Source organism: Hoplias malabaricus, chromosome 14, assembly GCF_029633855.1.
Source record: "Hoplias malabaricus isolate fHopMal1 chromosome 14, fHopMal1.hap1, whole genome shotgun sequence".
Lineage (NCBI taxonomy): Eukaryota > Metazoa > Chordata > Actinopteri > Characiformes > Erythrinidae > Hoplias > Hoplias malabaricus.
Window position 1 is genome coordinate 40,379,255 of NC_089813.1, and position 26,503 is coordinate 40,405,757.

At 42.1% G+C, this 26,503-nt stretch overlaps 2 protein-coding genes across 2 annotated transcripts in view; both read right to left on the minus strand.

Annotated features, from left to right (window-relative positions):
• Positions 1–245: 245 nt before the first annotated feature.
• On the minus strand, positions 246–14,508 carry LOC136666506 (N-acetyllactosaminide beta-1,3-N-acetylglucosaminyltransferase 3-like). The gene is made up of 3 exons (XM_066644720.1): positions 14,342–14,508; positions 11,912–11,940; positions 246–2,996 (listed from the first exon to the last, which is right to left on the minus strand). The coding sequence occupies exons 2-3, from the start codon at positions 11,922–11,924 to the stop codon at positions 1,852–1,854; spliced, it is 1,158 nt and encodes a 385-aa protein (XP_066500817.1). The 5' UTR covers positions 11,925–11,940; positions 14,342–14,508; the 3' UTR covers positions 246–1,851.
• Positions 14,509–17,024: 2,516 nt separating this feature from the next.
• Positions 17,025–26,503, minus strand: part of LOC136665559 (very low-density lipoprotein receptor-like) — a 13,790-nt gene continuing 4,311 nt past the window's right edge. Inside the window, exons 6-12 of the mRNA XM_066643185.1 lie at positions 26,442–26,503; positions 25,508–25,626; positions 24,944–25,083; positions 23,256–23,400; positions 20,085–20,162; positions 18,929–19,083; positions 17,025–18,691 (exon numbers count right to left, since the gene is read on the minus strand). The exon at positions 26,442–26,503 is cut by the window's right edge and continues 160 nt beyond it. Of these exons, the coding sequence (XP_066499282.1) occupies positions 18,662–18,691; positions 18,929–19,083; positions 20,085–20,162; positions 23,256–23,400; positions 24,944–25,083; positions 25,508–25,626; positions 26,442–26,503 (729 nt within the window). The 3' untranslated portion in view covers positions 17,025–18,661. The remainder of the gene's footprint in view (positions 18,692–18,928; positions 19,084–20,084; positions 20,163–23,255; positions 23,401–24,943; positions 25,084–25,507; positions 25,627–26,441) is intronic.

Consider the following 26,503-nt stretch of genomic DNA (forward strand, 5'->3'; position numbering starts at 1 on the left):
GTCACTTACCCTGGACAGACTCACACACTCACCCAGTCACTCACTGTGGACCGTGTCACACACCCAGTCAGTCACTGTGGAATTTGTCACACACTCACCCAGTCACTCACTCTGGACAGACTCACACACTCACCCAGTCACTCACTGTGGACCATGTCACACACTCACCCAGTCACCACACCCACATCTCCTTATATAGGAAATTAGGTTCACATCAGAATGACCACACTTCATTGGTTTCGGGTTTAATTGTTGAATCGTGTTTATTTTTTTTCTTTCTTCAGCTCTCTCATTAAACACAGAACATTTGATTCCATTCAAGGGCAAATAACGACTTTTTTTAAATAAATCTATTAATTTGATCTGACTGATTTGTGGAGTTTTGAAAACTTTCGCTCTTACACAATGTCTGATTTTGTTAAAAACATTCTCGCCTCACCTTTTTAGTTAGTTTTTGTTATTATTATTATTAAGGATGTGGTTCAATTTCACAGCTGTTCAGTACAATACTTTTCCCTGCAATTTCAGTTTAAGTTTGTTCATCTTGTCTGCAAATTAAAAAAAAAAAAAAAACACTAAGTAAAAATCGTGAGCTGAGCTGTAAGAGGGAAAATTGAGCCTCTATTGCTACTCAGCTAATTGAGGCTCAGCACTGTAGAAACTGCACTGTGTATCTGTGGAGGAGTTAAGAAAATCACCCACACTCCCTGCCTCCCTCCCCTTTGATTTAGGACAGTGCTGTAAAAATTAATTACAATGTGCAACTGTAGGGGGAGCCCAGGAGCAAAAATACCAAATGTTTCTTGTGTTGCTTTAAGTACTCACACTAAAAACAGTTCCTTCATCTGAAAAAAGAAAAGAAAAAAATAAATAAAAATCTCCCCCACCTCAAAAATCCCACACCATATACATAGTATAAAAATAAAATCAAATCAATGTATTTTTGCACAATACAAATTGATAGTCTGCTGATTTAGCAGTTAATACATTCTAATCTTGAAAATGAAAAGCAGTAAAAGCTATTGTCCCAACAAACTCACATCACCATGAGTTTAGTTAAAGTACATTCAATGTTAAATCAATTTAGAAAAAGACTTGCACACTATTGCATCATGCAGTTCCAGAACACACACATGCACACATACACACACATACACACACCTTCCTCGTATCATTCCCCACCACGTGCAAAATTATCTGTGATAAATTAACCCACTACAAAAAAACTCACATGTGATTTCAAATATCCATGGGGTGGCTCCCCTACCTGGTGGTAGCCCGGATTAAAAGAGATGCAGCATTAAGTCTCATGGATAGCAGGTGTCAGTAAAACATCAGTTTGATAACCTCATAAACCGCTTATCTAGCCTTGGATATATCTGACGTCAACTTAATCACAAAATGACTGCTTTGTGGTTCCTTGGATGTACTCGTTTTTCCTGGGAGATTTAGAACAGGTAATAAATTAATGTATCAGGGTATGAGTTTATGAAACCGACATTACAATAATGCTTAGTTCCTGTATTCCAAAAATTTTTAGCACTGAGTCTTTCGGCCAGCAGGTGTCCATAAAATGCCTGTTTGATGACCTCACAAAACTTTTGTCCAGCATTAGAGCTCACCAATGGACCTCGTGTCAAAAAAATCAGAACCTGACTGCTTTGTGTTGCATGGTTAAAACCATTCATCCTCCGTGAAGTGGGCGATTTAATACAGTTAATAAATTACGTTATTTATTTTAGTTGTGAAATGATGAAGCAGTTTACCGATGCCTAGTGTTTGTGTTCTGAACAGGTTTAGCATTGTGTTACGCTTCCAGCATTAGGTAAGTATAATGTCCATGTCATGATATTATAGAGAGAGCATCCTCCCGCATTTCAGATCTGGGCGATGGATTTCATGCCACATGATGTAGATCTGATGAGGTAGGAATCTGTGGACGAGGATGATCTCACGGTAGTAGCAGGGGTCATAAGGGTCTAGGTCTTTTCCAGGGACTCTGAGGCCGGCGGTCCGAACTCCGATGTGGGACGTGGGCTTGAGTCCAGCCTTTTCCAAACACATGCCCATGTAGACGTCATCGATGGGGAGGATGAGGATGGAGTGGGACATGTTGAAGATGGTCCGGGACGTGAAGCGAGAGAGAAGGAATCCTCCTCCGCCGCAGTATGGAGGGTACGTATCCCATTCCTGGACCTGGACCGGAACAAAATACTTGCTCCCTCTTTCTCGGATGGGTCCCACCCATTGGATCAAGTGTCCCACAAATAGATGCTTTTCGGCGCCGTCTTTGCCCAGTCCCTGGAGGAAGACCACCATGTTGTCCGTGTTGGCGAAAATGTCGTCATCTCCATTGAGGAAGAAGTGAGCATTTGGGCACCACTTCTCCATCCACTGTAGAAAGAGGATCTGCTTCAGAGTGAGGTTGAAGAAGGAGTCGTTGAAGTCCCACTGCAGAATGTCCTGGTATTCCCGGTTCTCCACTTCCAGGAGTTTGTTTAACCTCTGCTTTTCGTAGCTTTCACCTGTGGTTCCGGAAATGAACAATGTCCGGATCCAGACGCCATTCTGTTGCCTCTCTGCCGCCCAAGTCTTCCTCAGAACTTCGCGTCTGTCATAATTGGCTGGAGAGCTTTTGATCACCAGCAAAAGGAAGACATCTGAAGATGCCTCTGGACCACCACACTTCCTGGGATTATTCAACAACATTGGGAAGTGCCGGCAATGGCGGTGGTACAAGAAATCCTGAATGTGAGTCGGCAATTCTGAAAATCCTGTCACATTAGAGGCAGATGAATTCTGTACACATTTAGGACCCGTAATCGTTGGTAAAGCTGGAAGTGTCCTAGTCGCGATCTCCAGACTTGAGTCTTCAGATTCAGAGATGTTCTCCAGGCTCTTGTCCCCAACGTCCGTCTTCCGAAGAATCAACAAACACAAAAGTCCAACACACAACACCACGGCCAACTCCAGCCACCTCCTCCTCGTCCTCAGCCCTGGAAGAAGAGCAGAAATTAGAGAAAGGATTTTCAATTAATTTAATAAAAGTACAAACAGACATTATACTGACAACTAGTGGCTTGGACATTTAAAAAAATATCTTTACTAAACCTGTTTTAACATGAGCGCCCCCATGTGGAGGACTTTGGAGCATAAATATGATTCACTCAGGAACATCAGAGCAGTTTGTTTAAAGTTGTCAGGATCAAGATGGCGCCGGTGTGTGTGGCTGGCCGTCTGCTGCTCTCACTTTGCCTTGTGTTGTTAGTGTTGCTAAGCTTTGGCACTTCACATGTGAAGTCTCTACTGGTGTATGATCGCCAGTTTCTCCTGGATCTTAGATATAATACCTGTGATGTAGGTGTTTTTAATCACAGTGGACAGAATCCTCTGCCCCCGCACCTATCGGGTATTCCGAATCACCTGCGCCGGGCCTCGGCCCAAACAATTCAGCGAAAGCGTCGCCGCCGCCGCGGTAAACGTGGCGGTCGGCTAGTGAAACTAAAGGTCTACCTCTCACAATCGTCATCCAGTTCCCGGCCACGACGTGGATTATCCCCCCAATTCGTGGTGTCCTGGCGTTTCCTGGAGCCCATCAGCATCTCCCTGGTACCTGTCATCGGCCTGGATGAGGGATCCCGTCCCCGCCGCCCCTGCTTTTCCCGGCTCCGCGAGCGTGGGGTGAATCCCCGCAACCTGAGGACGCCGCTTCGTGCTCCTAATCTGTCTAAAGCACAGGCCTCAGCTCCTGCCAGGATCGGCCTTGTGAACGCCAGATCACTGGCAAATAAAACTTTTATCCTGAGGGACTTCTTCTCTTCTCAAAGCCTGGATTTTCTTTTTGTGACAGAGACTTGGATTGGTGCTGGTGAGTACAGTGCTCTCGTTGAACTTCTGCCGGCTGGCTGTGGTTATTTCAATACCCCGCGGACGTCAGGTCGGGGAGGAGGAACGGCGACTGTTTTTAAAAATAATTTTAAATGTAAACAGCGCACTGTATCACCCTCATTTTCCAGTTTTGAAGTCACTTTATTTGAGGTGGGCCGCTCTGACCCGGTGCTGTGTGCTGTCATCTATCGACCCCCTAAATACAATAAGGATTTCATAAATGACTTTTCTGATTTTTTGGCGGGACATATGCCGAACTATAATCGCATCCTTATCGTCGGGGACTTTAACATTCACGTGTGCTGTCCAGATAAACCGCTGGTGAAGGACTCGGTTAACATCATTGACTCTTTTAATTTAGTGCAGTATGTGTCCGGGCCCACACATGAACATGGACACACCTTAGACCTTGTTCTGTCTTATGGGCTGTCTGTGTTAAATTTAGAGATCCATGATGGTGGGTTTTCTGATCACATGCCTGTTTTATTTGATGTTGTTTTCTCCTGTGCTGCTTTTAAACCTTGCGCTCCTGCTCGGCTTGGTCGGAGTTTTAACTCTTTCACTGCCGGACAGTTCACCTGCGCTTTCGACCAGCTTTGTCCTCCTCCTGACTCAGCCTCTGTTAATACGGAGGAGCTCAGCTCCTGGTTTCACTCCTCCTGCCGAACCATACTGGACTCAGTGGCTCCATTAAGAACTAAACAGCCCAAAGTTAAACCTGAGCCCTGGTTCAATGACCGAGCGCGTGCAGCAAAGCAGAAGTGTCGCAGAGCTGAACGCCGATGGAAAAAGGATAAGCTGCAGGTTTCATTTCAAATGTTAAAGAGGCTAAGAGAGAACACTTGTCAAATATTATTATGGCAAATTGTCATAAGCCACGTGTGTTATTTAAAACCATTGACTCTGTTCTTAAGGCCCCTCGGCCTGTCTGTTTGGAAGCATCTCCTGACATGTGTAATGACTTTCTGCACTTTCTTATTGATAAGATTGTTACTGCAAGAGCTCTTATCACAGCTCCTGCTGTTGACCCCTCTGACTCCGCCCCTCACTTGGCTGTGTTTGATAGGTTTGAGCCGGTGACTCTGTCGCACTTGGAGGATGTGGTGGGCCATTTAAAGCCCTCAGGTTCTCCTTGTGATGTTTTGCCTCCTCACTTTCTTAAAGAGATTTTTCATACTATAGGGCAGCAGGTTCTGGCCATTATTAACAGCAGCCTGTCTTCTGGTGTTGTTCCTGTGAGTTTTAAACATGCTGTAGTACAACCCCTGCTCAAGAAACCTGGCCTCGACCATACAGTATTGGCTAATTATAGGCCTATTTCCAAGCTGCCTTTTATTTCAAAGATCTTGAAGAAAGTTGTTTATGCTCAACTGAAATTATTTTTGGATGAGCATAATATTCTGGAGGTTTTTCAGTCTGGTTTTAAAACCTTGCATAGTACAGAGTCAGCGTTGCTCAGGGTTTTTAATGACATTCTCCTGGCCAATGATTCTGGGGACCATGCAATTCTTGTCCTGCTGGATCTAACTACTGCTTTTGACACAGTGGATCACAACATTTTAGTTTCCCGCTTGCAGCATCTAGTCGGCATTTGTGGTAGTGCTTTGGACTGGTTTAGGTCCTATCTGACGGACAGAACTTTGTGTGTGAGTTTTGCTGGCTCAGAATCCTCCTCAGCTCCCCTATCATATGGAGTTCCACAGGGCTCAATCTTAGGACCCCTCCTTTTCTCACTTTATCTGCTCCCATTGGGCTCTATCTTGAGAAAACATGGCATTGCATTTCACTGTTACGCTGACGACAGCCAGATATATGTCCCTTTAAAGAAGAAAGATGCTTTCTCAATTAAACCACTGTTGTTATGTCTCAATGACATTAAAGACTGGATGGCTTTAAATTTTTTACATTTTAACGAAAACAAAACAGAAGTGATGGTGTTTGGTCCCAGTGGTCCCTGTGAAGCCCCTCCAGTTGATTTGGGCCCCTTGACTTTGTATGTGAAGCCAACTATCTTAAATTTGGGTTTTAAGATGGACAGTGATTTTAAATTGGACCGCCAAATAGGCACAGTAGTTAGGTCCAGCTTTTTCCACCTGAGGCAGCTGGCAAAGGTGAAGCCAATTCTCTCTTACGAGCACTTTCAAACAGTAATCCATGCCTTCATCACATCCCGATTGGATTACTGCAATGCACTGTATTTTGGAGTCAGCCAGTCCTCCCTCAGACGTCTCCAATTGGTGCAAAATGCTGCTGCCCGACTCTTAACGGGATCACGTAAGAGGGAACATATCACTCCCATTCTGGCCTCTCTCCACTGGTTGCCTGTGCATTTTAGAGTACATTTTAAGATTCTTTTATTTGTTTTCAAATCTTTAAATGGACTCGCCCCACCTTACCTCACTGAGCTGCTACACCCCCACGTCTCTCCTCGGTGCCTCAGGTCAGCTGATCAGCTGCTCCTGGAGGTGCCGAGGTCAAAACGTAAGCTCAGAGGAGATAGAGCTTTTTCAATTGCTGCGCCGAAACTGTGGAATAGCCTACCATTACAGATTAGGCAGGCTTCTTCACTTTCGGTTTTTAAAACTTATCTTAAAACCCATTTTTATTCCTTGGCTTTCAACTCAGCATGAGACGTTTGTTTTCTTTTATTAATTTTATTAGTGTTGTTTTTATTTAAGTTATTTATTTTTCATTATTGGTTATTTTATTTTGTTTTAGTTTGTTTTATAAACATCTTTTGTACAGCACTTTGTTTTAACTGTTGGTGTTTTTTAAAGTGCTCTATAAATAAAGTTGAGTTGAGTTTGATTCCTCGCCTCATTTGAAATTTGCAGAAAAATAGCAACCAGTCTCTGCACTTCTGGGCAGCATTCTTGTACATATAGTGGAACATTGCTGTGAGGATCTGATGGTAATAATAAATTATAATAAGTAATCATATCATATTCATCAGTAAGGTCAGGTTCTGGTGTTGATGATTAGTTTTGGACCACATACACCACTCCAACTCATTCCAAAGGAACTGTTCAATTGGTGTTCAATCACAACACAGATTTAGTTTAATCTGAGTTTACAGTATGAGTAATTCAGGGTTAAAATGGGTTTAATGTCACTGTTTTAATGGGTTCGAAGACCGTGTTAAAGATTAATAAATGGTTCAGGAAGATTCCATTTATAATTAACCAGTGATAACTAACATGCTGTTAATCTACTTTGCAGTTCATTACATAATAAGCCAGACTCAGGGCAATTAATAAAAGATTAACAGAGACACCAGTTTACATTAATACCCACAAGCATTATTACCATAGTAAAGACTCATAGTGATAGATATCTGTCATAAATAATTAACTTTTATAATGTTATTATGTTTTGTACAGAGTCTAATATTTACTGAAACTATTAAAAAAAAACACAGCTGTCCAAACATGAGACATTTACACACAACATTTTCTTGTTTACAAGAATCCAAGTCTCTAAGGACACTATAGAGTGCGCATTAAGGTCAGAGATCTACCCTCCTACAATGCCAAAATCTGCCCTAAGTAATACAATCTGCCAAAATGCTGAAATCTGACCCCAGTTAAAGAATGCCAAAATCTGCCCCCAGTGCCACAATTCCGATATCTGCCCCAAGTGACAGATGGACAAAATCTGTCCCCAGTGCCACAATGCCAAAATCTACCTCAAGGGACAAAATGCTGAAATCTGCCCTGAGTGCCACAATGCAGATATGTGCCCAGAGTGACAGAATGCCAAAAATACCCCTAGTGCCACAATGCCAACATCTGCCCCCAGTGCCACAATGCCAAAATATACCCCAAGGGACAAAATGCTGAAATCTGCCCTGAGTGCCACAATGCTGTCATCTGCCCCCAGGGTCACAATGCCAAAATCTGCCCCCAGGGACGCAATGCCGAAATCTGCCCCAAGTGAAGCAATGCCGAAATCTGCCCCGAGTGCCAAAATGGTGAGGTCTGCCCCGAGTGCTACAAAGCCAAAATCTGCCCCCAGTGACACAATGCCAAGATCCCTCCCTCTATATATGCCCCCCATTAGCAGACACTGAAATACTGTATATAGAAATACAGAAATTAATGAATGAATAAATTAAAAACAGAATAAATTAATAATTAAATCAATCAAAAATTAAAAAAGTTTTTTTTAAATAAAATAAAATCATTATATAGGAATTAATAAACATTAATAAATGAAAGAGCAATAAATATACTGAGAAATAAAAAAAATGCCCCCCCCAAAAAATATATATATATGCATATATAAATAATAAATTATATTACACCCCACCTCCAGATTGATTTATTTGGTTTTGGTTTTATGTCCCATATTAAGCCTTTTATTTATTTATTTATTTTTGTTTTTACCTTCCACATTTCCTTTTTTCTTCCCTTAATTCCACTTTTAGTAATTCATTTGTTTGTAATTTTGGCAGCTTTGGTCCTCCATATTCCTGCTCCACTTATAAAACTATCAGGGCCTGTGAGCCCTTCTGAGCTATTATTAAACAGTTCTCTGCTGCGAGACAATGCTGGGAGAGACAGGAACTGATGTTTGACACATCAGTTCCTGTCAGTTGCTGTAACGTACAAAGAAAAACAGAGAAACTCAAAGATCCAATCGCAGGAGTTTTGTTTGCAAATAGGATTAAGTGGATCGCAGAGAAGTGAACGGTCCAGACAGGTTTATTCCTGTAAGTCTAGTCAGGGAAAGCGTGGGTCACACCGGGGAGGCAGAGTCCAGAGATTATCTGAAGGGCTAGGTGAATGACGGGTGCGGAAAAGCACAGGTCGAAACACAAGAAGACAGAGAGGAAAACTAGACAGTTTAGTTAATCGCATAAAAGGGGCAATACTTCACAAGGAAGAGAGAGGAGAGAGGAAACTTAAATGCTGCAACAGGGGTGTGGCTTATGAGGTGCAGGTGTAACAAATTAATACTCAGGTGAGCTGGAGCATGAGTGGTTCATAACAGTTGCTCTGGGTCAATGATGCGTGATATGCTACACACTTGGATGGTCATCCAGGCTCACAGATTATGATTTTTTTTTTTTTTTTTATATTATTGCAAAAACAGAGGAGTAAATTAACAGTAAATATTTTATAAATGTTCTTTGTGATTTTCAAGTGTTTTTGTTCTTTTTCACTTCAATGAAGAGAGAAAAATGAAAAATAATTTGTCTCCTTTATTTTAAAGTTATATTAAAAAGAGGAAATCTGTGTCTGAAACATCCTCAGTGTTGTCTGTGTCTGAAATAAGAACTTGTATAAAACGCTGCCTGTTTCGTGTTCCAGAATCTCTAACGCTGTACACTGTCAGAACTAAAGATACTCTAGAAGTTAGAAACAGTATAATGTATCTTTAAAAGGTACAGACAGTGTAGTGAATCTTTAAAGGTACAAACAGTGTAGTGTATCTTTAAAGGTACAAACAGTGTAGTGCATCTTTAAAGGTACAAACAGTGTAGTGCATTTTTAAAGGTACAAACAGTGTAGTGCATCTTTAAAGGTACAGACAGTGTAGTGTATCTTTAAAGGTACAGACAGTGTAGTGTATCTTTAAAGGTACAGACAGTGTAGTGTATCTTTAAAGGTACAGACAGTGTAGTGCATCTTTAAAGGTACAAACAGTGTAGTGCATCTTTAAAGGTACAAACAGTGTAGTGTATCTTTAAAGGTACAGACAGTGTAGTGTATCTTTAAAGGTACAAACAGTGTAGTGCATCTTTAAAGGTACAAACAGTGTAGTGTATCTTTAAAGGTACAAACAGTGTAGTGCATCTTTAAAGGTACAAACAGTGTAGTGTATCTTTAAAGGTACAGACAGTGTAGTGCATCTTTAAAGGTACAAACAGTGTAGTGTATCTTTAAAGGTACAGACAGTGTAGTGCATCTTTAAAGGTACAAACAGTGTAGTGCATCTTTAAAGGTACAAACAGTGTAGTGTATCTTTAAAGGTACAGACAGTGTAGTGCATCTTTAAAGGTACAAACAGTGTAGTGCATCTTTAAAGGTACAAACAGTGTAGTGTATCTTTAAAGGTACAAACAGTGTAGTGTATCTTTAAAGGTACAGCAGTGGTGTTAGAGTCCAGTTGTGTTCCTAAAGGTTCATTACATTCTCTTCTCCACAAGGAGAGGGGGATCTCTGTAATCTTTCATTATACAACTGTGGAGAATAAAAGAACACAAAAAAAGTCCTGGAGATGAAACGGAGCGAATGACATCAACACAACTTTAACATCTACAGTTAATATAGAGTAAGGTACAGTTACGGTCCCAAACTTAAGTTACAAAAATGTACCCCTCAGAGTACCACCACAGTGACCAGGATCTAACTTTAGTGTGTGTCCTGACAGCGTGGTGAGGTCCACTGCCTTTGAAGCGCGTCTTGTGCGTGATTCAGAAACACATTCCTTCATGGTAAAATGACTCTGAGACACTATGTGGGCAGCGAGTCGTGATGACATCATGACATGAACAGCTGTCTTTGCTCTGTCATGGTAGAGCAGGTCTTGCGCTGTGATTGGAGATTCCTAGATGAGGGCTGGGGCAACAATAAGCTTGTGTTTCTGACTCTGAGTCTTAACTCAGGGAGAGAAGAGGCAGGCTCCAGATTCCCAAATGTGTTTTAGAAAAAGGGCAGTGATCGTATGACGTCTCCCTCTGAAAGCCTTACGCTAACTCTGTGCATAAAGTGTTTTGTGAACTGTTTTATGGGATTCAAAGGTCCACAGTCACACAATAAAATTTATCTTTGAATTATATACATCCACACATCATGTGTTATGTATAAAAGTGATTGGGGATCAGGGTTCTCCAGTGAGGAACAGAAACCGAAAAGTGCACTTTATCAGGTGATAAACCAGACTTTAACCAATGAACCAGTAAATGCTTTCGTAAATCTGTCTGAAGAAAGCCTCATTTCTCAGATGTTCTTAAAGAGTCTATGAAGGTGATTATTTCTATTTCAGTACTAATGACTACACTTAAAGGTTTATAAATGGATTAAATGCCTGTTAATGACAAGGTTATTAATTAGATAGTAAACACTTTAAAAATTATTATTGATCATTTGTAACAGAGATGTGTGGCAGTTTTTTATTCATTTGTTTTATTTATTCCCACTGTCTTGACCTCAGACCAGCTGTCCACTGTTCTCAGCATCCACTACCTCATTTCTACTTTACTCCGATCTTCCATGGGTCTGATTTAACTCGGAGGAGGATGTGTCCCCTGTGAGTCTTGGTTCCTCCCAAGGTTCCTCTTGAGGGAGCTTTAGCTTGTCACCGTAACCACTGGCTTGCTCACTTGGTGTAGATTGTGGTAATTCTGGGTACATTCTGTAATTGTTCATTTTCTCTGTGAAGCCGCTTTGCGACAGCATCATGTTGTTAAAAGCACTATTTAAATAAACATGACATTTATGATGACATTTATCCGTATATAATGCCTTTCTAGAAACCCAAGGGTCCTTTACAATCAACACTGCACAGAAGGCCATTCCATTCAACATCAGTCCTCTATCTCTCTCACACACACACACACACACACACGAGCCCGTTCACCTAACCTCTATGTTATTGGACTGTGGGAGGAAAGCGGTGACCCCGGAGGAAACCCACACAGACCCAGTGAGAACAGGGAAATTCCACCCAGATGGGACGTGAACCCAAGCTCCCAGCGCTGAGAGGGTGTTCAGCTTGAAGGGTGACCTCTTTTGTGTCTAATTCTGAAAGTGTCAGAGAACGCAGTGAATGTTACGGTAAACACCACATTATCACTGACGTGTTAAAAACACTGTCTGTGGTTACTTTATTAAAGGGTTAAACTCATTAACACATGCTGGAGCTGACTGGGTTAAAGCCATTATTTGTGTTGTTTTCTTTAAAATGCAGATCACAGGAGAAGCAGAATTGAACCGCTCTGAACCTGAGTGAAACGGTGTGAGAGAAAATAAAGAAGTGTGAAGAGAGTTTCAGATAAAAGCAGAAATGTTTGACTCACGGCAGGTTTCCATCGTCAGCTGCTGTCACCTGAAACACAAACACAAACACACTGGGATTTAGCCCCCTTCCCCAGGTCTTTCTCCTATATCCACAGCCTGCCTCACTGCAGACGTACCCCCCCAACCCCCCCCCTCCCCGACTGAACTGACCACACCTGCAGCACCAGGTGTTAAATGCACCATGTTTCCTGTTTATATCTTCAAAACACTACCCTGGGTTCTGTCCAGCTGTGGTTATGGGAACAGGGCGGCTCCATATGCAGCATTTTATTCTCTCAGGAGTGACCATGATGATGATTACACACCTCCCCCCAAACACACACACGTACACTTTTCATTTCCAACCTCCATTGGAATCTATTGTATGCCCTAATTAATTGAAAACTGTATTTCTTATCTACAGTTGAATTATTACAGTTTATCGGTGTTGGGGTTTACTTTCATTTTTACTTACTGCCACCACACCCCCACCCAGAGTGAGTAAGAATGAGGGTGGATAAGAGTGAGAGTGAGTGAGGGGGAGTGAGAGTGAGGCTGAGGGTGAGTGAAAGTGAGAATCAGAGTGAGTGTGAGGGTGCGGGTGAGTAAGAGTGAGGGTGAGTGAGAGTGAGGGTGAGTGTGAGTAAGACTGGGTGTGAGGGTGAGTGAGGGTGAGGGTGAGTAAGAGTGAGTGTGAGGGTGCGGATGAGTAAGAGTGAGTGTGAGAGTGAGTGTGAGAGTGATGGTGAGTAAGAGTGAATGTGAGAGTGAGGGTAAGTGAGTGTGAGTGAGGGTGAGTAAGAATGAGGATGATTAAGACTGGGTGTGAGGGTGAGTAAACGTGAGGCTAGAATTTACAGTTTGGGTAAATCTACTTGAAATGAAATAAATGTAAAGTCTCATGATGCTGGGAACAATGCAGTGTGTGTGTGTTTGAAATCCTGTACTGAAACCAGTGTGACCGGCTCTGGGGAATTTACTGAGATGAAGCTTATCTTTACCCCCTCATTATTGGCCTATGTAATCGGTCTGAACTGCCCCGTCCTGCTGCGCGAGACTAAACTGAGATTAGACAAGATTTCATCCTCAATGAGCAAATAGTCTGGGGTCAGTTTACAGCACAAACATCAGCCAAATCATAAATAATCTATACGCTTCAGCTCCATCTGTTGCTCTGAATACGTTGTTACCCCCATTTCCCTGTTCTTCAGAGCTCAGGACGCCCACAGAGCAGGTGTGATGTGCTGGTGGTGTGTGTGTGTGTGTGTGTGTGTGTTTGCATTGCCCTGGTGTGAAATATGGTGAGTGTTTAGTGTCATTGTCTTTTTATTCCTTTGTTAGAACACGACGCCTCACTGAATGCTTCAGAAAATAAACACTGAGCTTCAAAACTCAAATATTTAATGAATATTTGTTTATATCAATATTTATTTATTCATATCTATATCAAACACTGAATGGATATTTATTTATATTTATATCAAATAGTTCATGAATAAACACGGCAGTGTTTAGAAATACGTCACTAATATTTTACGCACCTTTAAAATATAACGAAATAATTCACTCTAATTTCTTCATATTTTTATTGCCATTTATTGAATGATCCATTTGCAACAAATATAAATGAGTAATTATAATAATTAAGGCATCAACCTTTTAATTTAATTCTACATTATGTCTTTGTTTCATTAATAAACTGTTTCTGTTTCTCGTTCTGTTTTGTGGCTGTTATCTGAGCTACAAAGTAAATAAGGGTCACCCTCAAGTTACTGAAAATAAAAGCTGATAAAATATAAAATCATTCACTTTACAAAGAAATAAACCCATCATAATCACAGATATAAACTTATTAAAAACCTTCATATTCAAATGTTAATAATAATCTCGAGTATGAACGCATTAAAATTATTGAACACAGAAAAGAACTCTTAATATTTCCAGATATAGAAACTGTGTATAAAGTTAGTTACAAACTATTAATAAATAAATAAATATAAAGGAGGTTGTTCCTTTTGTTTCTTATGAAACCCATAATTCCCCACAGCAATTCAAATTAGAAATTGATTGTTAATTAACTCAGATATAAATTATTAATAAACTAAAAATAGGGCACTGATAATGAATGCAAAAAAACTGAGATATATTATTAGTTATTTATTAATTGTTAATAAAGAAACCAATCTTTACTAAAGTATTAACAAACTAAGTAATTCATATGTAATTAAACAATAAATATTAAAATTGTTGAATACTAAGTAAATATAAATATTACATTTGATATGAAGCTATAAATTATTAATTAACTAATCCACACACACACACACACACACGTGTGGACTGTGTTTGATGTCGTTTGGTCTCTGTTTGAAGCTCTAAGATCGACCGGACCAATACTGACCGCTCGTTATTAACCATTAATACATTATTGAGATCAAAGAGGACCTTACCTTCACCACGAGTTAATCCTGACACACTCCACTCTGTCTTCAACATCTTCACACACTTCACCCTTCAAACACACACACACACACTCCACCTCTGCTCTTAAACAAACTTAGAATGTGTGACTGTGTGTGCGTGTGAGAAAGACAGTGTGAGTGAAATAGTGAAAAAGTGCGAGCAGGCAGTAAACACTGCCCCCATTTACACTCCCTCATTCTCTCTCCCTCTCTCTGTCTCTTCCCCTGAGTCTGAGGGGAGGGGTGAGAGAGAGAGAGAGAGAGAGAGAACGAACAGTGGCAGGAAAGAGTAAAAGGAGGAGAAAGAAAGGGAAAGAAAAAGTGAACAGTGGGTAAGAGAGGGAAGAGAAAGAGACAGGGGAGAGTGGGAGTGAGTAGAAATAGAGAGAAACAGAGTAAACAGGAAATGTGAATAAAAACAGAAGAAACAGGAATTAATAGAGGAAAAGAGAGCAGACAGTGACATAAAGAAAGAAAGAGAGAGAGAGTGTGTGTGTGTGTGTATCTGAAGGTTATTTTGACTCTCGTCCCTCTGGAATCATCTCCTGGAAACGCAGCAGCAGGAGACGCCACCAAAACCTTCACAGAGCCTTGAGCAGAGCCTGAAAACACAGGTGTCTCCTGTGGACGCAGCTCGTGTCCCCAGTCGGGTCGACTCTGAGACACAGATGCAGCAGCGTCAGCAACAGTCACCACAACCAAATCATCTGCAGTTTACTTCAGGAAGAAAGAGCCGCACAGAACAGACCAGAAATACAGTCTGACTTTAAACACAGCAGCACCTCTCTTCTGACACCTCCACTCCGCCATCCATCAGCAGCGTGGGTCTGAAGCACTGCGGTGGCCCTCAAGAGCAACACACACCTCCAAAAAACCGGGACAATAAATAACAAACAAAAAAAAAGAAGCAATGACAATAAACAATCACACACAATAACACAGGATCAAACAGAAATGTAGAAAATGATAAAACTACACACACATGAAAACAATAGCAATGATAAAAAATACAAATAAAAACACAGATTTAAAAAAAAAGGAAAATTCAAGAAATATACTCTAGTTTAAAAAAAGGAACAATGATAAATAAAATAAAACACAAAGAAAAAAAATGAGTGAGGATCTTTAAGAGTTTATTTGGTACCTAGAACACGAAGGACACACGTGTGTTCTCCTGAAGAACGTTCTCGAGATAAGACCTCGTAAGTGCGGATTCGTGCTGCCGCAGTGAATGATGGGATTTTCAGGTCGTTGTTGTTGGCGAGTCATGAACCGATGTATTTATGTTGTTATTTTGTGTGGATTGAGAACAACATCTTGGTGCTTTAACCGTTTGTGTTCTTGAGTATCAGAACCTAGCTTCGGCGAACACGAGAACGTAAGAACACACAGAAATACACTGAAAAAACAGCCCTGCTGTCTTCATGTGTGTACTGCAGGAAGTTTCTGCAGAGGTGTTTAATTCTGGGAGAAACAGCGCCCCCATCTGTGCAGCGAAAGGGCAGCTTTATTTTTTCGCTGCTATTTTTTGCTGGATCACCTACGGGCCAGTCTAGAAGAGGCACTTTCACTTAGTGACTGAGTATGTACTGAGTGAGTGACTGGGTGAGTGACTGACTGAGTGACTGGGTGAGTGACTGACTGAGTGAGTGACTGACTGACCGAGTGACTGGGTGAGTGAATGATTGAGTGAGTAACTGAGTGAGTGACTGACTGAGTGACTGACTGACTGACTGACTCCTAATGTTGAAAGGTGCATGCGTGAGTAGTAATTCTGTAGTTAGTTCAGCCATATTTCACATTCCAGTTCGTGAACTAAACTTGGAACCATTCGGTGCGTTTCCACCAACACAAGATGGTTCACGAAGCAGAATAATTGGTTCCCAGCTGGAGCCAAAGAGCAGTAGGTTCTTCAGTGCGAACCGTGGCTGAATCATAAGAAATAAGACAGGTACACGCTCCGTTTGTGTGTGCTTCTGGGGCTGTGATTGGCACAACACCATGAGCGTTGGTCAGAGCCTTAGCTCAGAGTTGGTTAGTTCATGAGCTCAGCAGGACGCCTCTGAACTCAGCAACATTTACACAGTGTTACATCACAGAGGAGCACTGCTGAATTTGTCTCACGTGTGGGTCTTTGCCTGAAATATTATAAAGGGGAAGTGGTGGGGAGACATTTTGTGGCGTCAGTGCGGTTATAAAACTTCAAACAACAGCCTCCTTTAACTTCACCTGCTTTAACCTGTTTCACTGAATAAATAAGTAACTGTTAATCCTGAATATCAGCAAAATGTTGTTGGTCATTGTTCTTTGGTGGTAGATCATCTAGTGATTATTTTTAAATAAAACGAACAAGAAAAACCCTGATGTCAGTGTTATATTTTATAAATAAAACACTGTGCTCCATTTGTTATATCTGTACAACACACTCACAGAGTAAACACCACATGGAACACACACATTGATATGAAGCACCAACACTTCTCCAGAACTTCCAATGACAACAGGATGTGTTTGGGGCTTTTCCTGTTTTTGAAAAAACACCTCTGGAACAATAGATACATGACTAATTGTCATCTGGCTAAACTAGGTTTAATTAGTTTCTCTTTCCTTTTGTTTGTTTATTTGTGTGTGTTTGTATTTATTGATCAAAGCTTCCAAGTTTTAAGCAGGAGTCATTTATTATTTGTTTGATTTTGATTGAATGATTCATTTACAAAAACATGAATCCCTTAAAAATACAAACAACTGAAATGAAAATGCAAGTTGTAACAGGATTGATACTGATTCCTAATAACTCCTGAATTACAGTACTGATATTAACACTCTCACGGTGAGGATTCAGAACCACTGATTCAGAGTCAAACTCAAAACATCAGTCTGAATCAATAGCTGTTCAACAGGCACAAACAGCAGGTGAAAACTGATTCCACTTCAAGAATCATTCACAAATAAATAAATGCAAATTAAATACAGCTTTTCAAACTAAAGATTCATTAACAGAATCAACTCCTTCTTTATAAACAAAGAATCAAATAAATCTAAAGGAAAAGACTTCCTTAACGAGGCAACTCAGATCACTCAATTGGGGTGGAGTCAACAAAAGGGAGGAGCTAATGCTCCCTTTAAAGAGGTGAGTCTGATTCATATTAATCTAAATAAGGGAGGTCACTTCCAAGACATTTAATTCAGTGGCGGCTCCCTGTTCACTATTCCCCATTATTCACTATACAGTGCACTATTATAGGGAACAGAAGAGCAGGGGCGGCACGGTGGAGCAGCAGGTCGTGTCTCTGTCACAGAGTTGTGGGTTCGAGTCCTGCTCCGGGTGACTCTCTGTGAGGAGTGTGGTGTGTTCTCTCTGTGTCTGCGTGGGTTTCCTCTGGGTGACTGGCTGTGAGGAGTGTGGTGTGTTCTCTCTGTGTCTGCGTGGGTTTCCTCCAGGTGCTCCAGTTTCCTCCCACGCTCACCTTGGTGGGTGATTGGAGACTCAAAGTGTCCGTAGGTTTGACTGTGTCGCCCTGTGAAGGACTGGCGCCCCCTCCAGGGTGTGTTCCTGCCTTGCGCCCAGTGATTCTGGGTAGGCTCCAGACCCACCTTTATTTCGGACATTACCCTAAGCAGGTTTTTAATCAAACAATGATTAAATATTGTTTAAAAATTAAATATAGTGTACATGTGTTGTACATTAATTTTTGCAGTGCATTTGTGGGATTGTTTAAATGCACTGAAAACTGATCACCATTTTCAGACACTGCTTTAAAAAGACAGAACCCCAAAATAGTGCACTCCACAGTGAATAGGGCTCAGATTCAGACACAGGGAGACGAGAGACAAAAAGGAGACAAATAAGTTTTAAAAAAATGATCACAAATGATCCTTTCTTGAAATGAATCGCATTCAAATTTGCTACTAACAGAAGAGTCAAATATAGAACAGAATTCACAAAAGGATCCTGTAAAAGATCTGGTTCTGATTCATGAGGAAACCTGTGATTATCTCAAGACATTCAAAGGTTAAGAGTGACATGCAGATGGACCAAAATACTGTTCAACAAAGGGATCAATTTAGAGCAATCAATTACCTCTGAAATAAAAATCAGTGACAGAATTTGATTCAGACTCCAGAGAGTCAAGACTGTCCTCTTTTAAAAAGGAGACAGAATGATTCATTTCCTCTGGAAAAAAAAAAGAATCAAAGTCAGATTCAGAAGAAAGGAGTTGAGGTTAGGTCAGTTATCAGGCAGTTTTAGGCTCCGCCCACATCAGCGTCCGAACCCAGTCCAAAGCCAGCAGGGTGTGTGTGTTCAGGTCAGAGCTGGAGAGCGATATGTTTGGTATCCTGCAGAAACATAGCATGATTCCTGAGGACAGTGATTAAAATTTGTCTTTGAATCTGTGTGTGTGTTTTGTTTGGGTGTGTTTTAGCTGCGGTAAATGAGAGTCCTGTGTGTGTGTGTGTGCGTGCGTGTGTGTGTGTTTACTTTATCTGGGCGTGTGTTGGGGGATAAGAGACTATTTCTCATGTTTGTATATTGTACTTTATCTGTGTGTGTGTGTGTGTACGTGTATTGCTTACTTTATCCGCGTGTGCGCTGGTGTGTGTTGTGGGGACGAGAGGGTCCTGTGATTCTTTTAGTGAAGCATCTCCAAAATCAGTGAAAGACGAAGCAGTTGTTGTTTCTGTTTTCCACCAGAACAGCAGCAGAAAGGCCAACAACACACACAGGACAACTGCAGGACACACACACACACACACAGTAATGATTTATTGATATAGTGTTCCACTGTGCACAATCTCCGTAGACAAACATTAAATGAAATGAAACACAGCTGCACATGAGCCCAAGGTCAAGAGGCCCACAGCTAGACAGGCAACTAGAGGGGCATAAAAACAAGAAGCATTCTGTAAAGTCTAATATCTGCTTAGAATTTTACTTAAAGACAACAGGAAAATGCAGTTCTCTCTGATTTGTTTAAGTTCAGAAGCTCCTCAGTCTTTTAAGGTGGAGCGGTGTGTGAGAGTAAGGAGCGACTGTATCTTTTAATGTGGAGCGGTGTGTGTGAGTAAGAAGTGACTATCTTTTAATGTGGAGCGGTGTGTGTGAGTAAGAAGCGACTGTATCTTTTAAGGTGGAGCAGTGTGTGTGAGTAAGAAGCGACTGTATCTTGTTGGTGTCTGAAGTGTAAATTGTCTGTAAGTGTTTATTCACTGTTTGAATTCCCACAGAAACTCGTGTAACTCGAGCTGTTTAGTTTTGTAGCACTTTCGCTCTGTGTTTACTTTCATGCAGTTAGGGCTCTCCTGAATTTAGAGTCAGTTCCACCTTAAGTAATGTAACTGTAACAGCAAAAATAAGTCAGTGTTACCCCCCTATGGAGCAGGAATAGAGCAACATCCTCATCTCGGTTGGTGCTTTTCAGCGTTTGGAGTCTCTCCGTTGTCTAAAAACCTCCAGATGGCGTTTCTCTGCCGTGAGCAGAGAGAGAGAAAGCCTAGCACCGGACCCAGACACTGTTTTTTTTACCCATTTACAGACACTGGGGATTCGTAAACACATTAGAGCGGTTTCCAGAGCCAACCGACTGCAGAGCAGCACATGGAGAGGAAACATCTTCAGAGTTTGTTTTTCTTTTTAATAAATCGTGAACGTTGCCTTTAAGTAATGTATGTGTTTCAGTGCTGACAGTGCGATCCATTGACCAATCACAGCAAGACAAGAAAATACACCAACCAATCACAGAGAGGGTCCAAGGGACGACAACATCTGGATCAGAGTCAGGACCAGCTGGATCCAGCGCTGCACCTGAAACTGAAAAAAACAAATATTTACTTACAGCAGAAAAAAAGTGACACACAGCAAAGACCTGAAGTTACATCTGAGGAAGGAAGCCCTGATGAAATGAGCTATAAAGTCACTAATTGGTTTGTCAGTGTTTGTAATACACTGGGTGTGTGTTAGGAGTAAAGTGGATCAGAGAGGGCAGTGTACTGTAACGCTGCACTGACACGACTATATATTTGTATCTGATCGTCAGGAGTTTTACATGTGTTTATGTATGCGTTTCTCTACACAAATCTCCACCCTGAGGTCAGGACCAGTCTGAGGACAATGTCAGGAGGGGGCTTCACGTTCCACTTCCTTTACAGGGTGTATTTATATGTAAAACCCATATTTAAATCGGCTTGTTTCAGCCGGAAGAACAGACGCTCACCGCCAGCTGCTCACGAGATGGGTTTGTCTCAAAAGTGTTCAGGTTACGAGGGAGTTCACTGAGTCCCAACCTGATTGAGGCTCATGGTTCTAAAAAGGCAGTTCTCAGGTCCCACAGCTGTTGGGTTCTTCCCAGAAGTGTTCAGTTCATCCCAAAGGCTTTGGGTTCATCTCACAGGTGTTCAGCTTGAGGTCAGGACTGTGGGCCGGACGCTGAAGTTCCTCCAACACCAAACCCCTCAACCCCCGTCCTTCTGAGGCTCACTGAGCACACGGGCAGAGTCCTGCCGGATCAGGACAGGGTCTAACACAAACCCTCAGTACGGCGCTGGAGTGTGGAGTCCAAGTGTGTTTGTGCTCATCATTAACATTAACACTTCATAGGAAGTACACACGTTATCACTCCACCACCAGACTCTCTGCTGACAGCCCACGCGGTGGATGATAAACTTCTCAAACCTCATCTGACAGACGGCCAAACGCCGAGTCATGAGATCCTGTTTCACAACACTCCGGCCGACACTGGGCATGGTGACCATCTCAACTGTGCTGTTATTTCACTATAACACACTGCCTCGAGTTTTCTATCGGTTTTCCACAACAGTTCGGTTAATAAAGTATGAAATAAATAAACAGTAAATACTCCTTCTGCCTAAAGAGTCTTATCTAACCCGGTGTGATCAGCCGAGCTGCAACTGCCTCAAATATCCACATGTTCCCTTTGTAGTGCACCATAAGTAATGAGGTAACAGCCGAACAGCGGATTATACTTCTACCATAACACTCTCCACACTCAACCACAGCTGCGTGACTTTAAACCGTACTCAGCTTTAAACCCACAGTTATGCCGTACATGTAAAGTTCACTATATAGCAAATGGGGTGTGATTTGAGACACGCCCTGAATGTGCAGCTAAAAGCTCCTCAGGAACGCTAAAGAAAGAACTGTTACGCAGACACTGAAAGAACACACCACACTCCTCACATACAGTCACCCGGAGGAACCCCACGCAGACACAGAGAGAACACACCAACTACTCACAGTCACCCGGAGGAAACCCATGCAGACACAGGGAGAACACACCACACTCCTCACAGACAGTCACCCGGAGGAAACCCACGCAGACACAGGGAGAACACACCACACTCCTCACAGACAGACAGGACCCTGGAGCTGTGACAGAGACACTACCTGATGCTCCACTGTGCCACTCCCCAATTATAAGAGGATCGGTTAAATCTTCGTGTTTTAAATCAGTGACACTGAGTTTAACAGGTACGTGTTTTTATCTGTTTTAGTATCAGTGTAAAATCAAAGTAAACTGATTGGTGTGAAAAATGTTACAAGGGCAGCTGCAGTGTGAAGAGAGTAGTAAACAGCAGCTCTGTTAGAGTATGTGTGTGTCTCAGTATTGGTTTATCACCAATAAGCCACAAAATCAGACACCACCAGCCCCTGCACCTAGCCTCCATCTTTAAGTGTGCCCCTGTTGAAATGATTGTGGTGATCAGGTCTGTACTCATTAGACAGCGGTGGCCATTTTTCCCACCAAAGGATGCTCCTGGTGGAAGTTCTAGAGCTTGACATGACGACACTATAATTATTATAATAATAATTATAATTATCGAACAAACAACAAAGTGCAACAGCTGAAAAATGTATTGTTCAGAGTCATCACCACCCAACAGAAATATTCCGAGAGTGCTGCCAGGAGAGGCAATTTGTCACTGTGCAGCAGGGTGTGTGTGTGTGTGTGTATGCGTGAGTGTGAGTGAATGTTTCAACTGCACACAAAAGGCAGAGAAAGGTCATCATTTATCTGAAGGTTAAAATCCGGAAGAACAGGAAAAGTGAAGCCAAAAATGCTCATCTAACAATAAACTGCACGTTTGGTTTTTGTTTGTTTTTTTTTGCACACACAAGTTTAATTTCCTGCTGAAGGATGTGGTAACTGAGGTCACTTCACAATACACTGTCAGCACACACACACACACACACACACACACACACACAAGACGAAAGACAGCTCCATGACACGGTCAAAGACTAAAGACTGCAGCCAGGATTAATGTCCCAGTGTCAGTGAAAAACCCTGAAGGCAATAACTGTTTAATACGGCACTCCGTCTGCTACAAAACGATTAACTAATCAATCACAATGTACTGTCACCACTCGGGACTAATCACAAGCTGTGTTTTCTTCTGAAGACTGAAACTTTGAGTAATGGATGTTTAAAGGTAAAATAAAGAATCACTGTAAAATCAACACAATGGAACATTATTTTTCAATGATTTAAAAAATTAACTTACAACAATGTTCTGTAACGAATGGTGATTAATCACAAGTTAAAGTGAGAACACTGTACATTTTCCGGAAGGAGATTAAATAAATGATAAATAAATGTTTAACGTGGTGTTCATAATGGACTACGGAGAGAAAAACCTGGTTTTAATTTAATTATAATGTCTCAGAGTAGTTTTAATGATTGATTTCTTACTTCTAATGATTTAATGATGATTTGGAATAATTTGCTGAGAAAAGGTTAAAGAATCGAACGCGACGAAGTTGGACCCAGAACCTTTAATGGAGAACATTAGCCCAGCTCACACAGTACTCTACTGTGTGTGTGTGTGTGTGAGAGAGAGAGAGAGAGAGAGAGAGAGAGTGTGCGGCCCGTGCTGTAGCGCCCACCTGTGGGCTGGAGGAGAGGGTGGTAGATCAGGAGTCCTGCAGGAGACTGGGTGAAGGGGTTCTGAGAGACCCTCAGCTCTTTCCCACTGTGTTTATCAGCACTGCAGATAGAACTGGACCTCCGGTCACTCCAGTACACAAGGTCCTGCACACACACACACACACACACACACACAAACACATTTTATATATTTAATACATTAAACATAACCTTCTACAGCGGCAAAGAACAAAAAAGAACATTCATTCATTTATTCATTTGTTTCCCCACCTTCTGATGAGGGCCACAGTGGGTCTGGAGATTATTCTCATGGTGCTCTTGCTAGTTTGTGTGTGTGTGTGTGTGTGTGTGTGTGTGAGTGAGTGAGAGAGAGAGAGAAGAGAGAGTGTTTGGTGTTGTCTGTGTGTGTGAGAGAGATTGAGAGAGAAGTGTTTGGTGTTGTTTGTGTGTGTGTGTGTGTGGTGTATCCTGAGTGTATAAATGGTGATGTCGTGTAAGTGCAGTGTTTCAGTCAAAGTCTCAGATGTAAATTCAGAAAGTGTTCCACGAGGTTTAAACGTAGAAGAAAAAGAAACACCTTTATTGATCCCTTGGGGAAATTGCTTTTCTGCATTTGACCCCTCCGTGACACACACACACACACATACACAACCGGAGCAGGGGCCTGTGACCCCCTCTGCGCTCGGGGGTAGTTTGGGGTTAGGCGCCTTGCCCAAGGGCACTTCAGCCGTGAATGAATTTTGTCTTCCCGGTCCCGGGAACTGAACCACGACCCTCCGGCCTCAAGCTGCCTTCACTAACCTCAAGGCCACCGCTGCCACGATGTGGAGGGTATTTTTAAAATTAAGACGTGTGTGGTGTCAAGTTTCTGTTCTGTGTCTGACCGAGTTAAGAGAGGCACAAGAAGGGTCACTGTGAGAAAGCTCACTGACTGGTGATGTCACTCACTGTAGACGGGTGTTGGGACACACACCCACACACCCACACACATGAGATAAGTGCCAAGTTTGTGCTAAAAGAGAGTAATGAAGCGTTGGTTGAAAAGTGTGTGTGTGTGTGTGTGTGTGTGTGTGTGTGTGGTGTTGCAATGCTGAAACAGTTGGTAACCACACACTGCTGCGTGGAGAACACCCAGAATGTTGGCCATTTTTCTGTTCTGTTTGGGTGTGTGTGATGTTCAATGGAGAGATATAAGCTCAGTCTCTCGTTTCAGAACACCTCCAACACACGGCTTACGGAGTAACTGTGTTTATAATGTTACAGTTCTCTTTTCCGTAACACACTGCACTGCTCATCTGCAGTTACACACTGTGCACTGACCGTCTTCAAAGTGAATAAACGAAAAAGAAACAAGAAATAAAAGACAGAACAGAATAACAGAAGATTGGAAAAAGTGAAAGAAAAGTAGAGAAAACAAAAAAGGAAACAACGATGTAAACGCTGAAGAACAGAAAGAAAGAGGGGATAAAAACAAACAAACAAAAAAGAACAATAAAAAGGAAGACCAAATAAAAGAAAAGCACTTTTCTTCCTCTCTCTCTGTCACTGACCTTTAAATCCATCACTACGCTGACCCCTAGTGGCCTTGAGATTAAACTCATTACAGACATGGCCGCCCCGGTGTGGAGAACCCGCTCTGTGGAGAACATTCTGGCTCTTCCACAGACCACGGCAGGTTAGCGTTTACCTGGAACACGGCGAGTCCGAGCACTTCGTCCAGAAAACCATTCGACTCCACGACCGTCTTCCGCTGCGTTCCATCGAATCTCACCCTCGAGATGGAGTGCAGACCGGTGTCGGCCCAGTACAGCAGCCCTCGATCAATATCTGATCAATACACAGAGAGAGAGAGAGGGGGATAAAGAGGAGAGAGAGAGAGAGGGATGAAGAGAAGCAGAGTGATAAAGAGAAGAGAGATAGATAAATAGGAGAGAGAGGGAGAGAGAGAGAAGGATGAAGTGAAGAGAGAGGGATAAATAGGAGAGTGAGGGAGAGCGAGAGAGGGATGAAGAGAAGCAGAGGGTTGAAGAGAGAACGAGAGAGATGAAGAAGACAGAGGGATGAATAAGAGAGGGATGAGAGAGATGGACGAAGAGAAGAGACGGATAAAGAGGAGAGAGGGATAAAGAAGAGAGACAGAGAGAGAGAGTAGAAGAGAGAATGAGAGATGAAGAAGGCAGAGGGGAGGAATAGGGGAGAGACTTGAAGAGACAGAGAAGGATGGATGCAGAAGGATAGAGGGAGTCCTGACCGAGGCAGATAGAGGAGGGGTGGTGTAGTGATGATGTGATCAGGGCCCTCCGCTCTGTTCCATCCCGATTAACTCTTTCAATCCTGGGAGAAACTCCACCCTCCGCCCAGAACACCAGCCTAAACACACACACACACACACACACACACACACACACACACACACACACACACACACACAGTGTGTGAACAATAGCCACTATTTTGAGAACTCACACGTTACAAAAATTTACAGATCAAAGAAAATTAGTTTACATCGTTTCCCCCAAATATTTTACTTCTAATTCAGACATTAAAATCATAGAAATAAGTGAGGAACCCTAAGCCATTTATCCGCATCATATTTGTAAATTCAGCTGAATATAAATGGCTTTATAATCTGACAAAGTGCACTGTGTGCGTGCAGAGCGTGTTATTTTATGATCTACACTGTGCACTACACAGGGTGTAGGGACACATTTGAGATTTTGCCTCGGGTTTAGTCAATGATTTGAGAAATATCCAGTTTCTGAAGTTAGCTTATGTAGCTAAAGAGGAAATGTTTATTATTATTATTATTATTATTATTATTAATGACTTAGCATGATGCTAATTAGCACCTGTTTGTTTTTGACTCTGGTTTCATGGACTAAATGACATTAGCATAAAGCTTCCAGTATTTTTTATCTTAAGTTAGCTAACATAGAGCATGGACAAAAACAGTGTGTGAGCTACATAACCCTCGCTAATTTAAGAAGCTAACTTCTGAGAACAGATGATAAGCCCCAGAGGCACTGGAGGGCCCTCCGTCACAGACAGGTTCCCACTGCTTCACCAGACACTTGGCACTGGGTAAGATCACCCTCATGTGCTGCTGCTCCAGACTGTTCTCCCTCATGTCTTGGCTGGTCAGAGTGTGTGTGAGCCTTGTGTGTGTGTGTGTGTGTGAGGTGTACCCAAGAAGTGGCTGGACGGCGACAGCGGTAGGTTGGGTCAGTCCTGTGACCAGTTGAGAGCG